The following is a 16,769-nucleotide window of genomic DNA, read 5'->3' on the forward strand; positions in this document are numbered from 1 at the left end:
ACCTTTGGTGTATCCTTAATGAATATTTTATAGGTGATAGAAAATTTGACTAAAGTCTAAGTTTGTTTCATGATCCTAGGGCCTGGGGTTGACTACAAATTACATGTAAAACAACTATGCAAGACTTTTCTCATAAAAATGAGGGACTACCTCAAGTTCTCAATTACAGGCCTGTTCTTCCGGTTGAGCCTTAGACTCAAAAGATATATATATAAATATACACAGAGAGAGAGGGATTTTGGAATTTCCATTTTGATTTGTTTAAGCCCAGTTCTTACTTTTAATGTGTGTTGGATCATCCTAATGGAAAAGAACCTGTTCTAACTGTTGTAAAACATAATGAAACAAACCCCAGCACCCACACACTAAGTGTTCTCAGTTTCAGCTGCTGTTAAATACTGTAAAATCATGTATTTTCATGGGGACAAATTTTTTAGGTTGGAGGAAAAAATATTGGGTTTGTGGGTACTTGACTTTGTGGCTGGAGAATGTTTAGTAGTAATTAATACATATGGAGTTTAAAATTTTGTGAAGGTACTAGTAAGTAGTTTGTGGGTTTCTAATCCATGCTCCCAAAACAATGAAAATTAACCCCCATGAAAAGTGATTTCACAGTATTCATAAAGTAACATATATTGTTTTCAAAAAGAAAATATATAAAAGTAAACATTTTGGATTTATTGATCATTACTTGTTAATTAAATTTTTGATAAATACAACACAGAAGGATAATCATGACAATAAATGGAATCTTAATAAAATATACCCGTTATTATTTTGTAAAAAAGAAAGTCTTGACAACATATACATGTAAAGGCAATATAACATCTCCTGAGTAGAAGAGGCTCTCAGTTTTCTAAAAAGGGAGTCATGAAATTCCCCATTCTGAATTAAAAATAGATTATCTTTTTTTTTACCAACTGAAAATTTTAATTTTACAAATGTCATTACCACTATAAATATATGTTTGATACAGTGTATATATCATTACTTAATTGGCTATTTTTGATGTTCTTACATGTATGGATTGCAAGACAAAACTAGAAAGTCTGCTATAATTGCAAGCAATAGCGTATGTCGCCCCGAACTGGACAAGACTTTCATTTTTTGTATCAATAAAACAATACCCATTAGCTAAGCTTGGACAACCATCAGTCCTTTCAGTACTTTGATTTAAAAATCAAAGTTCAAGAATTTTCACTTTCCCCTGGTTTCCATGGCAATAATCGATTATTTGAAAATTTTAAATGCAAATCGCACAACTACAATAACTAATCACTAAAATAAAAAGTTTCATGATGAATGTTCAAGGGACAAGAGAGAACACTCGCGGACAAAAGTCGTCGCTGTTTGCAGGTTTCCATGGCAACGGTAGCCATTTTGAAACTGAATGACCACACAACACAACTACAACCAGTGATCATCCTTTGAGGAAAGTTTCAGGAATATTGTCCCAGCCATCTCCGAGAAACGGCCTGGAGAACAAAAACATGCATACAATCGCAATATGTCGTCCCCGACTTCATTCGGGGTGATATAATTAAGCTGACAAGAAAATAGCTGGATACCAATCATCAAAAAATCTATTTTAGTTATTAACTACATTCAGATGCTACCAGGTAATTAAAGATCTTGCAAAAATAAAAAGTGATTTAAAGTATGCAATGCACACTTTAAATCACTTTATTTTTGCAAGGTATTTATTTTCATGTACATTACTGGTAAATTAAACCACTGAAAAAATTCATTGTCTCATATACATGTATTTAATATGAAGATTTATACTTACAACAATGACCAGAATTTGTGGAGGAAAAAATGTTCCTCACTACATAACCCTTATAAATACATGTATGTACCTTGCGACTTTCTTGCAAAAAATGGTGTCGCAAAAATTTGGTGATCTACAGCTGTACATATTCTTGCACCTGAGTCAAATTGATAAATATATGTTAACATGCAAATTTATTAATGAATATGGAAAGGTATATGAAAATAATTAAAGGTAAAATTTACATAGCCCTTGATTATTACCCGGTAGTACCTAAAGAAATATGACGAACTTTTGTGTCTTCTCTGCATGAGGTATAAATTATAGTGATTACCTATTATTAATTGTTGAAAATATGTCATCTAAAAATTATGAATTAAATGTCTCCTTTTCTGATGAATAATGAAATCAGGTAAGAAAGAGTACATATTAAATTAAACAGCATACATGAACAACAACAACTAATATTGATTTGGTTACATTAGAACAAAGGCTAAAAAACTAACACTCTAAGGTTTAAAACCAGTCTTAAATAAATAATGAAAAAAAATTATACTGTATAAGGGGCATTTTTAGCAGAGACTGCTACCTTTGGCTTACCTTTAGAGGTTTTGTAGTAAACCACTAAAATTTTAATTGCCAGATTTGCCCTCTTCATTATCAATACTGATAAAAAATCCTTAAATAACTCTGATGAGACTGTTGAATAAGCAATAAAAATTAATCTGATATTGTATTTACTCAAACTTCTGTGTAAATCAGTATTCAAACATATATTACACAGTACACTAAAACTTATCTAAAAGATGAAATTCCACTCTTTTGCAATGTACTGGAACTCTGTCTGCCAAAAAAAGTTTTGCCAAAAATCATTGGTATACCTTTGAGTGAACAAAATGCCAAATTTTACAACCGCTAAAGAAATGAGCAATACAGTGCTTGAGAGAACACAAGTCATGATGTCAATATTAATAGTTAATACATGTAAATTGTATTAATATTATGCATGTACAGTGGAGCCTCATTTATCCGGATGCTTTGGTTCCTTGTCAATTTGTCCGGATATGTGAAGCGTCCGGATACCTGAATTACTAATTAAACAAGACAATGTAACATTAAAAAATTTTGTTCCGATGAAAAGTCGTCCGGATACTGAAGCATCCGGATATCTGGCGTCCGGATATCTGAAGGTCCATTGTAGTACAAAGAACACAATTACTTAAATTGTGATTGTTTGGACCAGTCATAATACGTGTATGCTGGGGCGTAGTCCATCTCTCCTCTGGTGTGCTCCGAGTCATCTTCTTCCCGGATGTTAGTTTTACCAAACACGCACTCATTGTAGCTTGGTGGTGCTGTAAAAAAGTTATCAAAAATCAGATAATCATGATGGTTAAAGATTGGGTACCTGTCTGTTTGTTTGACAGAACCTTTTGGACAGCATTTCTTTCATAATGCTACTTTTTGGGGATAATGAAATTCATATACGCTATATGACTGTCATGTTTTCTTACAAGAGGTCCAAAGGGCCTTAACAGTCACCTTAGTATATCACAACACTAAAGGGTATGAGATAAAACAATATATATTTACATCCACTGAATATTTTCTCCTTTATTTCTTAAGAAAACCCATTGCGTTAATCACTGCATGAACTACATCAGGCATGTCATCTGTACAGATTTCTTGATCAGTGGCTGTTCCATCAATGAAACGTATAAATTTAAGACATTCGCATCATTAATACTATAATTAATCTTTTTAATCCTACTTTAAATGATTATTTAAACAAATATAAGTATAAACAATAAAATATCTTTGTTTGTTATTACTGGAATTAACGGTCACAGCTATTGCAGAAAAAATTTTACATAACCCACTTATGCGGGTTATGTATTTTTTCTGCAACAGCTGCTTCCATTAATTCCAGTAATAACAAACAAAGAAAGCATTTTATTGTTTAAATAAACTGAAAGATAACATTAATATGGTGTCCAAAAGCCAAAAAAAAATGAGATTATCAGAGGTCAACAAAATAATCGGTATAGTGTTTGGTAACACGTACCAGTATTTTAGTACAAATATTTACTTGCCTGTACTTGCCCCCATATTGTGTAACAATGGTTATGTAAACAAACAACAAAAAAACAAAACAAAGATTTGAACAAACTTGAATAAACAATAATTCAGGAGGCATTCATATAAGTTTAATCTTTTCTGGCCCAATGATTCATGAGGAGAAGATTTTTAAGTGGTCCAATCTTGACTTTGAAGAGGGTGTCTTAGGTCCTTCATTTAAATAATTTTGAATCCCCTTAACCAAAACTTTTGAAAAGATACTCTGTGCCACATTTGGTTAAAACTGAACAAGTGGTTCTGGAGAAGAATATGAAATTGTATAAACTTTACTCATCAACTTAACAGAGGATGTACAAATTTTGATCAGAAAAGCTAACTTGAGCTTTTGGCTCGAATGAGCTTAAGAAAGACAAATGAACACCAATAGTAAAATCATCTTATTCCCTCACAATTAATTGGCCTCTCTTTGTCATGGTAGAACATTTATTGTACAAAGGTAAAATATTTTGTCTCGCTTTTATTTATCCATTCTTTACAAGCCTACCTGGTCCTTAAAACTATGAAATTACTGTTTGTATTACTTGTACAAGTTTGCTTGCTAATTATGATCAAAGAAGATTTTTAAAAACATTCTTCACTATATACTGTAATCAAAACACCCCCTCCCAAACACTAAATGTATCTGCTTATTACCAAAATAAAACACTTGCATTTTCAATATATGACAAAAAAATTCCTCCCTTAAACATAAGTTCTTTATCCTAAGACAATAAATTTCAAAATTATGGTAAATGACTTAATGCTTTTTGTCATGATGAAAAACAGTTCAATTTCTTGATGTCTGAAGGAGTAAAGAAGAAGAATTTTTTAAACATGTCATTACTTTTGAAGATTTTAGCCTCAGACCCCAGGGACCATAAAATTCAAAATGTTCCCTTTTACTCATACATATACTTTGTGTAGACGCTTTACACCAAAATTTCTTGGTATTGGTTTTGCACCTTGGGAGAAGAAGCTGAAAATGTTTAAATGTTAAGGAATGACAAACAATACAGGGCAATAGACAAAAACGGATAGCAAAAGGCCATCTGAGTGACTTAAATCTTCAATTAAAATGCATAAACTTGATATTTTCATCAAATTGATCAATAGGTCAGTCTATTCACCAGCTTTTGTGTTTTGAATAATGCCTTTTATAGCATATATAAGCATAAGTTTCTAAAGTTGCATTATTTCTAAAAATAAAATATAAAATAAAAACATGCATAGAATTAGATTTGCTTCCATGTCTTTTTCAAATATACTCACGCAAATCTGACATTATTGAAGCGCCTCCTACTGGGGGAGCAGAGGGTGCTGGGCCAGGGGCAGGTAATGCTGGTTGTGCAGGACTAGAGATTCCATACTGTGCTTGATACTGTTGAACAACTGTCCGAAGGGGTATTGTACCAATGATGATCAATAAAGGCACATGCAGGTCTATGGCAGGCCCAGAGGGGTCAACAATCAACTGAATCAAAATAAAGAATTTACATGTACAATGTAAGTACATAAGTAATATTACAACATCATAATATGATTCATTAATTATTCTGTTAATCGAAAAATTATCCCCCCAAAAGGAAGTTGGAGGTAATATGACAACATGCAGTGTTTTGTGTGTGTTTGAGTAAGTGTAATGCAAGCAAAACAGAAGAAATATTATTGGTAACTAATATTGATGAAAGTAACTAATTCATCTCCAACTCCTTTGTGAAAGGATAATAATTTTGATCTACCAAAAATCAAGAACCTTCATGCTTGATGTCATTTAGAAAATGAACTGTTTGCTCACTCCCAAAAAGCAATTTAATTAAAACATCATGCTTACACTATTTTTCCTAAAAAACTATTTATTATCACTTCATAATACCTCAAAGTAGTAATTGATGTCGATAATCTGACATCCCACCAGGAATGACGGAGGTAAGGGGGGTATAACCAGCCTGTCTCCTGACCAGGTTTCTGTTTCCCCGGGCTGAATGTCTTGGTGGACTACTCTTGCTACCTCAGAAGTTGTAGTTTTGGATTTTGTTGTAGCATGAAACACAGTGGTCTAAAAATATGTATAATCAAAGGCAAGATCAAACAATAAAAATTTAATCAAAAACATCATTAATACTGATCAGAAGTACATAAAGAGAAACAAAATGAGTATAACACAAATGCCCCCAATGGATAGAAATGTAGGGGTAACTGTGACAGAAAGTTAGAATGGATAAAGGCACAGAAAAAAGGAAGATGACATCAGATTCATTTAAATATAAATCATACCATATGGCATGCCAAAACAATGAGTGTGCTAAAAGCAATAAGTAGTTGCAGAGAAAACTGCAGGGAGAATTTGGTATGGATAGAGGAACAGATAAACGAGAAATTGATTTACAAAAATGAATGCCACCATATTGCATGCCTAAACAAAGAATGGTCTAAAATTTAAAGCATCTGCATTGAGTAATTGCTGAGAAAACCTTGACTGACATTTGAAAAGGACCGAGAGACAGACTCACACACACCCTCCCTGACACAAAAAGGTAAAACAGTACATGTATCCCCCTCTCCTTCAGATGGAGGTATTTTATAAACTGTTGAAAAAGAAGGAACAATTACCCCCCCCCCCCCCAAAAAAAAAAGGTTAAAATCAGTCAGTTTAACAGTATTTCACCTACCATGTATAGCTTGACATGAGTTCCACAGACTCTGCTGGTCATGTTTTGTATTTCCGCGTTGAAGGTTATTGCTTCTCCAGGAACATATCCCACTCTGTCCAGTTTTAACATTCCTGTTATTGGTCCCGACTTACAGCACAGACAACATAGGAATTTACTTTGTTGGTTTTGAGTCCCACACTGAATAAAAATAAAAAATATGTGAATTAATTTCATTAAAAAATGTTTTTTGAAGTTACATGTATCTACAGAAGTGAAGCTCTTTAGGTAAGGAAATTCACTAGACAAACAGAGAGCTACAGTTTGAAACTCTGTGAAAACCTTTGATTGATTGAGATGTTTTTTGTTGCTCATATTGGGTACTATTTCTTACATGCCTTCCCTCACCAACAACATGGTGTCCATTAAGTAACAGTATATTTTACTCATATTCTTGATACTTTATTAACCTTTTGTAAAATGCCATTTCCAATTTCATATCAAGTTTGTTCAATACTTCTGATGCCAAAATAACCTTATCTAACACATGCACGTACAATATTAAATCATGTAGAAGCATTCTTTTGACTAATTAACACCTAACAGAATGTGTAAACATATACATACTGCTGAATTTGGCTGTGTGTTCAAATCTAACAATGCATTGACAGTGAAAGGTCTCTTGGTAGTATGGTCAAATTTCCACGGCTTGTCAATGGTTCCTTTAATGGTGTATCTGACATAACCAACTCCTCCTTCAAAGGATGATGGGAGATTTGGGGGCAGCTGGAAGGAGAAAGGATAAACATGCTGTCCTGGGGGCAAGCGGTTATCATCACCCATTCCCATACCTGTGGAAAAAATTAACATATTGTCTATAGGTTGACGTTAAGTCATTTCTATAGATTTCCATCCTTTACATTCCACAACAGTTGGAGCGTTTAGTGACATATGTATACACAGAGTCCTTTCTTATTACTAACACAAAGAATTCTAATACAACAAGCACACTATACACTATAACAGAATAAGTGGCATGTTGAAAAAATTGTGTACAGACTGACAAACAACTACACAGTCTAGGCTGTCCAGCAGATCTTGAGGGTGTCATAAAAACTTCTACCGGTAGTACATACATGTACAACCAAAAATAAATGTAAGAAAAAAAGAGGGTTGAACTTTGAACACCTTGTGTAGGACCACAATACTTCCACCTTGTGTATGCAAGGAGGAGGGTCGTAAAAATTTTAACACAAACACAGTAAAGATACTTTACATGCTTTGACTTTGTTGATATGGGCTAAACTGGAGATGAATATGTGACTTTTATTGTGTAAAAAAAATTGATCATAAATGTACGTTTAAGATCGGTCAATTTATGCCAAGAAAGAAATTAGAATATATAAATTATAAAATGCGAAAACAAGAACAAGCTGTGACAAACTATCTGAGATACAGTCGGAGACAAGTTTTTAAGGTTTAAATGAGCGCTATTAAAGTCTAACTTCCAAACTACCACCTTTTCCAAACAAAGGCTGGGTGTGCTCAAAGTACTTCTCAGATGCACTATAATGTCTGGTTACAGTGCTTGTAGTTTTTCCTGTGGAGACTGTTTGGCTTTCTGTCCAGTGTACATTAGCTTGTCCTTTGAATTTCAAACTTATTTCTGAAATGATATAAGATAAAAAATGCTGTAATTAAAATGACAATAAATCATTCAGACCTTGTCCAAATACGGGAACAATTTGGTGGAAGTAGTTCTCAGTAGCGCTGTAATGTCGTGTTGTGGTCCGTCTATTTTTTCCACTTCCTGTACTGTGTCTCTCAGTCCAATGCACGTAAGCCAATCCTTTAAATGTCAGTCTTATTTCTGAAATAATAAATTAAATTGTACGATATTTAACCCAGATCACTATATACCCTTGCTATTTAAGCAGAATTAGTTTACAAGTGCATCGATCTTTACTGAGTTTTTAATACAGCTAGAAGAGCAGTATTTTCCCCAAGAAACGGCTACTGGCCAAACTGACTTTCTTCAAATGGCACAAATGCTGCTTTGAAATAAAAAAAAATCAAAATTTAATGGTTAAGTCGGCAGGGATTTTGTTCATTAAAACCTTAGCCCCTAGCCTGTTACAACTGATCTCTAACCTTTACTTTGAAACATAGGTAAAACACTGGAAGAGCAATTTGATATAATTTGTGGATTTGCTGAAAATCGCTGTTCATGCAGTTTGAAGCTCCTAGCAATAATTTTTTTTGATTGTAAAAAAGTTCTGATAGTTATATATTATGAGGCAAGACCTAATTAAAATGGGAAAGAGAGTCTTGTTGTGATGACATCAACATCAGCATGTTAAGTGCAGTGAGAGCTAGGTAGATCAATAACTTTGTGATAGTATATAAATGCAGTTGAGGTTAACAATGTAAAATATTTAGTATATAATATACAATTATGGACTGTTTAGAAGGATGATATCACCAATAATCAGGTCTGAGTAGGGTTGTCACCCGAGAGCGCAAGCGCCCTCAGGTGACAACTTTACTCAGACTGATAATTGGTGATGTCCCATCTAAACAGTCCATAATAGTTTTATTATCCTGAAGAATCTAAATTATCAATTAAATAAAGTAGAAAATAGTAATCAAACCTCTTGTGTTCCCCTACTCTGCTCTGTTTTCATACTTTAAAATATGTCAACACACAACTTTGACGTCATCATTCGAATTAATTGTTTACCGATCTCGCATATTTTAGCAATTTTGTACATTTATAATTATAGATAAGAGTTATTTTGCTTAAACCTCTGTTATTTCATTCAAATATGAACAGTTGTCACCCTGCGTGTGAAGGAGACATCACAAATTGTCACACCTCACATGATATGCTCTAAACCAATCAGGTTGACTGTACAATTCTGTAGGATAATAATAGAACCATTTCCAGGTAAGCTTGGACTTTCAGTAAGGTGTGGCATTCTCGGCGCTATGAAATTAGCATCTGTCAAATGGCGAATAGATTGTCATTGGTTAGGAAATTAATAACATCAGGAACTTTAAATTGTTGTTAACAACGATGAGACGAATTAAACTCCACCTCTTTGCCAGAAGAGACAATGTTATTGGTTATTCGATACACTAATTGCCATTTGGCATTTGCCCGAATTTCTATATCAAGTTTCAGAATCTAATTATTAATTATGTATAATTGAGAATGCCTTGCCTTACTGAAAGTCCAAGCTAAACTGGAAATGGCTCTATTTCTTGCAGATACATGCATTTTAAAGACATTTAATTCAATTAATGAAAATTATTATCTATATTCTGTGTGATCAATATTTCCACCTTTCTATATTTCTATATTTGTACTGCATATAAAAACAGGTGCTAAACATTACGAGTTTTGAAACTGTTCTGATTTTGTATCAGTATAATGATAAAACAGGGTGGTCAGGGTCAGCAGGATTCAAGTTTCCCTTGAGCAAACCTTAGTATTTCCCTGCAAGCTTCACCTCAAGGAAAAAGGCTTAATTTTCCTTCAATTTAGATGAATGATGTTCTTTAAACAAAATTATTACTACCATAACATTATTTTTAAAAATCTGGAATTAAAACATTACCTCTCATTTTCATCTCTGCATCCAGTTCTACAACAAGTCTGCCATTTATAATCTGTCCAGCAAAGAAAACCCCTTGGGGATTTTCAAGCTCAATGTAGAAAGCTCTCAACTTCCCCATTCTACAATATCCTGAAAATGATATGTATTTTAACTTTAAATTAATTAAGTTGGTTCAATATATAGATTTCTTGAACAATGGCTGTTGCATCATTTATGTATATATACAAGACATTTCATCTAATAAGTACATTATACAGTTATTGAATGGGTACGAGGGAAATAGGAAATAGTTTCCTCCCTCGGGGAACCATAAATTTATATTGCTATTTCTTGAGTTCACATTCCATAACTGCATGATTTATTATACCGAAACAATCATAGGTTATTTAATTTTTTTACCAGATATTCCGACATCAAAAAAAAAACACTGTTAGAGGCATATACTTACAAATGCATGCAGTTTAACAGATTGTATGATAAGTAATGCATCGTGTCCTAAAACAATTAAATTATTTTTAAAAAGTATATTCACTGACATTTCGAAAAATTATCATTGTCTTCATTTTGCTAGAATTCAAGTAAGATTTTGACATCGCATGTCGAAATGTTTTGATGTCATAGTTACATTGCTTATAACATGAGGTCACAGACTCGAGATTCCTAATGAACGCTCCGCCCACTGAACATTTTGATTGGTTAAAACTACTAATAAATTTTCATGAGGGAGTAGTCCCAGGGAGTAGCTCTGATTTTCCAGGGAGTAGTCTTCATTCTTAAATGTTTGTTACATGTAATAGTCAGGTCAATTCGCAGCTATAGCAGAAACAAATTAAATAAACCTGAGGATGCAGCCTGGGTTATGTATTTTTTCTGCAACAGCTGCGACATTAATTCCCAACAACCAAATTAAGAAATCATTTTATTATTTAACTAATAAAACTCAGTTACATTTTAGGTCATGCAAGTAAAAGAGAATTAATTAATGCTATATTTTTAAAACATTTCATTTTGCTATGTCCAAAATATGAAGCACAGAGAAACATATTCAAAACAAAACTATCTACTTTTCCTAACTTGAACCAAACAATCCATAATAATGACAAATTGTTAAAACTATTGATGAAAACTAGTTGTAAAAAGGTTCTTAAAATATTCTCATCATTTTTATGTCAAATATCTGATATAAGAAAAAATATTTTAGCTATAAATGAGTAACTACATTGAACTGAATCATATGTATGTATTTATATAGTCCCTTACCAAAGTAAAATTATTGCAGCAATATTGCTGCTATATTGCGGCAACATTGCGGCAACACATTTTTGTCACCAGAAACAAGCTTTTTGGGTTAGTGAAATATCACCGCTAGCTGCAACAACTTCTGGTGACATTCTGGCAATACTGCCAGAAAAAATGAAATATCACCGCTAGCTGCAACAACTTCCGGTGACATTCTGGCAATACTGCCAGAAAAAAACTTTCTGGCAACATCTAGGATTACCCATGAGCCATTTGTTGAGCATGCTCAGTCATTTACTTCCTCTTTTTAAATAAAGTGGAGGGAATTCAAAGGCAAGCATGTTTTGCTTCATTACTGACTTGTATCAAGTTAATTAGAGTTGTTAATTGTGTACAGTGGGATTAGTCAAGATGAGTAGTAAGACTGCATAGTGTGGAATGACTAGAAAAAAGAATTTAAGCAGAATTATAGGAATGTGTACTCTGTTTCCATATCATTAGACTTGGTGAGTCAAAACCAATATTCTTTTTGAGATGAACGATTCAATGGAGATAAAATTTGAAAAATTATATATGTTTCAATTAGTGTTTGTGATGCATGCATACTAGACTTGTATGTCTATATATCCTAGAGTAGCAGGAAAAGATGAATTAAAGTATGTTATTTGAAAATTAATGCAGAGTTGCTGGACATTTTCACAGTGGCATATTAATATTGTTTCTATAAACATTTTTTATGCGCCCGTCTCGATAGATTGGGGGTACATATTGTTTTTGTCCTGTCCGTTTGTTTGTAAACTTTAACCTTCACCATTACTTTTGAACCAATGAGAGATAAAGATTTCATATTTGGTATGTTTACTCCACTAATTAAGTTCTTTAAAATGACATCAAGGTCAATGACCTTGTGACCTTGACTGTGACCTATATGCTAAAAATAGCTTTTTCGAATATTCATCATAACTTAAAATTAATGAAAGATAGAGACTTTATATTTAGTATGCATAATTCACTAATTAAGCTATTTCAAAAGACACCTGAAGGTCAATGACCTTGACACCTTGGCTGTGACCCATATCCTTAAAATAGGTTTTTTTTAACCTTGGACATAAATCTTGAGCCATAAAAGATAGAACTTGTATTAAGTATGTACCCTTCATTAATTAAGCTCTTTCAAATAACACCAAGGTCAATGACCTTGGGACCTTGACTGTCACCATATACAATGTACTTAACATAGATTTTTTGAAACTTCGACATAACTTTTGAGTCATAAAAGATGGAGAATTCATATTTGGTATGCACCCTTCACTAATTAAACTCTTTCAAGTAACACCAAGGTCAATGACAATTTGACCTTTACTGTGACCCATATGCTAAAAATAGCCATTTTGATCCTCTGCCATAAATTTTGAACTATAAGAGATAGAGACTTCATATATTAGTATGCATACTCCACTAATTAAGTTCTTTCAAATGACACCAAGATCAATGACCTTGTGACCTTGACTGTGACCCATATGCTATAAATAGCTTTTTCAAACTTTATTGCCACCAGGCGCATAGTGTTTCACAAACATATCTTGATTTTCATTATGATGATCAACATAATTTTCTATCTGTTCAAAGAATAGCAGAAGTAGCTATTTCTTATTGACCCTGTGGCTTGCTATTGTTTGTTAGGCCAAAATAAAATATACTCTTGTTTCCTGTCCCCTGACCAAAAAAATTAGGGTCGGTAGGTAGGGAAAAAATTTTATTTTGAGAAAAAATTTTATTTTCAAAATTTAATGAATGCAGAACATATAGCATGTAATAACTGTAATAACAAGAAAATGATATGTTAACAGTTTCAAAGCAAGTTTGTTAATCAAGATTTATAAAGTAAAGGTAACCTGTACACTTGTGATGTATTAATTCTGTAAATATCATTGGTCAACTTCAGTATTTTAGAAAAATAGTTATCCAAAAAATGAAAATGTAATAAAAACTTTCAGGGTCGGAGGGTAAAATGTAGGGTAGGTCGGGTGACAGGAAACAGGAGTATTTTTTATTTTGGCCTTATATATTCCTCAGCACAGTTTGTTAATTGTTAGATTGATAGATCATTATTTCTATTAAATACCAATTTATATCTAACTTACATACGAAAAACAATATTGCCGCAATATTGCGGCAATAATGCCAGAAGATGTTGCCAGAAGATCAATGTTGTGGTCATGATTTGCAGCAATATTGCCGCAACCTCTTTCTGGCAATATTGCCGCAAAACTAATTTACATACGAAAAACGATATAGCCGCAATATTGCAGCAATGTATTGCCAGATTGTTGCTGCAATATTGCGGCAATAAAGCCAGAAGATGTTGCCAGAAGGTCAATATTTTGGTAAGGGGTATTTTATGAGTACAATACATAATTTGCTACACCAATTGTTTGTATTCTAGTTGTGTTCTACTGTATTTTCATGCTTATCACTATGTTTTCTATGGGCCTTTACCAATTACTGTAATTGTGTTTGTGCCAATAAAATATTTGTAAAATATTTGTATTTTAAAGTAATTCTGTGCCAGTGCTAAAGCTATCAAATCACTATCAAATTACATCTTCTTGAGAGACTGAATACTTTAACTGGCCTAATTATTCATGCCTGCTTACAGCCTCGCCTTAAATTTAAACTACACACACATTTAGTGCAGTTATCCAAACAATGCATTTGAATTTTGATATCCATATAGGCCTAGTTGAAAACATCCTAAAAGCCTAAAAGTTGCAATGTAAGAACTCTTTTTTATTTGGGTTGCTTTATAATCTACTTTTGCTTTAGGCCTATCTGTCAAATTTTCATTGTAAACACTGGTAAAAAGGTAAAGTAAACAAAACAGACATCGATCGAGATGCTGGGTGGCGATTCTGTACGCATTCCTGAACTAGCCTAGATTTCTTCAACTTAACCCTATGGCTTCTGTTTTCATACACTTTATATATCCAGACAAAGGCACATAAAACCATTTTAAGATTAAAAACATGATAATTTACCTTGTTTCCTTCACACCTTCAGCTGGATTCACATTCTTTTCTACGGCAGCCTTGAACAAACAAAAACCTCTCAAAATATGAAAATCGCACTTGCAACGACAGGCGTTCTGAGTCCATTAGCTCGTAGCTGCAATAATGTAGCCCTCTCCGATTTTTTTATCTGATATTTTCTGGAGAGGTCTCCCCCCCCCCAAAAAAAGGGGGGAGAGGGCTACATTATTGCAGCTACGAGTCCATGAGTGGTTATTGAAATATATAAGTCACTTTGGAATAAAATCTGACGGAATTTCGATAAGGACTACTAGTGTTTCCACATTGCATTGACCACTGACCTATTCTCTCTTGAGAAGTGGACAGACTTTTATAAAAACCTTTTCGGCGTCAAATAACGTCACATTTATAACGTCAAGAATGCCGAATAATCAAATGACGTCAATTTAAAAATATTGCATCAGAATTCTTGGTCTACTTACATTCATTCCCTGGTACTATAGACCATATGGTAACTATGATAACTTATTCAAACTCCTCTGCGCACGAGTACAATAGGGAGGAAGAAGTAAAGCAATATTTTCGTTATGGGGCATACTGAAATTATTTTTACTTTTATTTTTCTCTCTAAAAATAGAATTTTTAGATTCTAAAACCTGTATTTTTCTGAAACCCAATACTTTTGAGAAACCTGGTTTGTCGTATCCAATTTTTTTCAACCAGAGAGCTACCATCTTCGCTAGCCAAGGGTTTCTGATAGTGATACGCTCCTCTCCTCATAAACGGAGAGTAGCGTATCAGAAACCCTTGGCTAGCGAAGATGGAGAGCTAATACCTCCCTCTAACTTTGTTAAGAAAGGATAATAACACTCCAAGTATTTTCTGAATCACTGATGAATTCTAAATAAAGAAAAACTCAAGTATAATTTTTTCCCTTTAGCTAGGTTAAATCATAAACTAAAAAAATATCTTTTCTACTTCCAATCGGGTTTTTGATTTTTGAATTTAACTTTTTTAAATATACGTTGATAAAATATTTTTTGATATTATGTTTTCATTTCTTTTATGCAATTTCTTCGCCTACAGGTCTAAAGAAAGATAAAACAATAGGCTTACATAACAATGTCGAAGTATATTTTTCCATACATAAAAATTATCAGTTAATTTATTATCCCCCCCCCCCCCCCCCCCGAAAATCAGACTGTATCAAAGCAGTTATAAAAATAATGCAAATGAAATTTGATTTAAGGTAGGTCACTCGTCAGCTTTTTGGAAAAGTTCACGCAGAACCTCTTTCTTTAAAACTATTTATTGAAATTCAATTTTTATAACATATTTAATTCAACAATGTTAATATTTTAACATTCAACGAAAAAACTGCTCAAAAAGCTACAACGAAGCAAGATTTGTGAGGGACTATTTTTTGTGATGGAAGGATATTTAGCAGATAATTCTGCAAATCTGCACATTTATTAAATTTAATATCTTGGAACTTTAGCCTCACATACTTTTACTCGGAGAATATTTTCCATTATGATATTGCTGGGAATATTTAATACAGGTCTTAATTTATATTTTTAGAACAAGTTTTACACCTTTCTTCAACAAACTTTGCTAAAAAATGAAGATAAGTCAAATAAGTCAATATAAAATTTACACCGTTTTGGCCTGAAAATCACATATTTTGACCATTATTTCAAAATTAACATCACTGACCCAATTTTTTTCTTTAATTATTTTAAAGTACTCAATACTTGTGACTGGTCAGCACTTAAGTCGTAAAAAGCTTGATTTAAGAAAATGTTTTATTGCCTATTTAGTTTTTTAATACCCCATCTTCGCTAGCCTAGGGTTTCTGATACGCTACTCTCCTCATAAACCCTTGGCCTACGGTGTTCATAAAAATCGGGATTTTTTTCCAGAGTTCTGATTGGATTTCAGTACACACATGTCGAACAATCATCAATTGTTTTTGTAAATGACGATGTTTGCGTTCGGGATACTTCTTGACTCTTTAATCTCGGAATTGAAAAACGCAAGTAAACAACGATCCGTAAGATAACATGCAATTCTATGAATAGCTATGGTGTCATCCAATGTCTTCTAAATATGTGATTAAGAATCTATATTGAAGCTTCCGATTTGTACTATAAGTAATAAATAAACATTACTCAATTATTGCTTCTAAATTATTCTTGAAAAAACTTTAATTTAATTTTTTTAAACATGCGTCTTTATTTCTGTCGATGACGCAATCTGTGCGTACCTGAGAGCTTCAAGATCATGTGACGAAAATAATCCCGTTTTTGACTTCACCGTATGCCAAGGGTTAATGAGGAGAGTA

General features: G+C 33.1%; 1 protein-coding gene across 2 annotated transcripts; it reads right to left on the reverse strand.

Moving 5' to 3' along the window:
* Positions 1–657: 657 nt before the first annotated feature.
* LOC134282567 (arrestin domain-containing protein 3-like) lies at positions 658–14,534 on the reverse strand. Of its 2 annotated transcripts, none has more exons than XM_062764970.1 (8): positions 14,435–14,534; positions 10,158–10,286; positions 8,057–8,203; positions 7,165–7,388; positions 6,559–6,738; positions 5,763–5,945; positions 5,159–5,360; positions 658–3,126 (listed from the first exon to the last, which is right to left on the reverse strand). In XM_062764970.1, the coding sequence occupies exons 2-8, from the start codon at positions 10,273–10,275 to the stop codon at positions 2,987–2,989; spliced, it is 1,194 nt and encodes a 397-aa protein (XP_062620954.1). In that variant the 5' UTR covers positions 10,276–10,286; positions 14,435–14,534; the 3' UTR covers positions 658–2,986. The 2 variants fall into 2 exon arrangements, with proteins under 2 accessions (XP_062620954.1, XP_062620953.1); XM_062764969.1 differs by lacking the exon at positions 8,057–8,203 and adding an exon at positions 8,261–8,407 and having other exon boundaries at positions 14,435–14,525.
* Between the last annotated feature and the right edge of the window lie 2,235 nt (positions 14,535–16,769).

Source organism: Saccostrea cucullata, unplaced genomic scaffold (assembly GCF_032062105.1).
Source record: "Saccostrea cucullata isolate Sc308-1 unplaced genomic scaffold, CSIRO_AGI_Scuc_v1 ctg297, whole genome shotgun sequence".
Taxonomy (NCBI): domain Eukaryota; kingdom Metazoa; phylum Mollusca; class Bivalvia; order Ostreida; family Ostreidae; genus Saccostrea; species Saccostrea cuccullata.

Coding starts and splice junctions, on each gene's coding strand:
- LOC134282567 (XM_062764970.1), bottom strand. CDS start 10,275: ATGGGGAAGTTGAGAGCTTTCTACATTGAGCTTGAAAATCCCCAAGGG. Junction 8,204..10,157: donor TGCAGAGATGAAAATGAGAG/GTAATGTTTTAA, acceptor ATATCATTTCAG/AAATAAGTTTGAAATTCAAA. Junction 5,946..6,558: donor CTCATGTCAAGCTATACATG/GTAGGTGAAATA, acceptor ACATATTTTTAG/ACCACTGTGTTTCATGCTAC.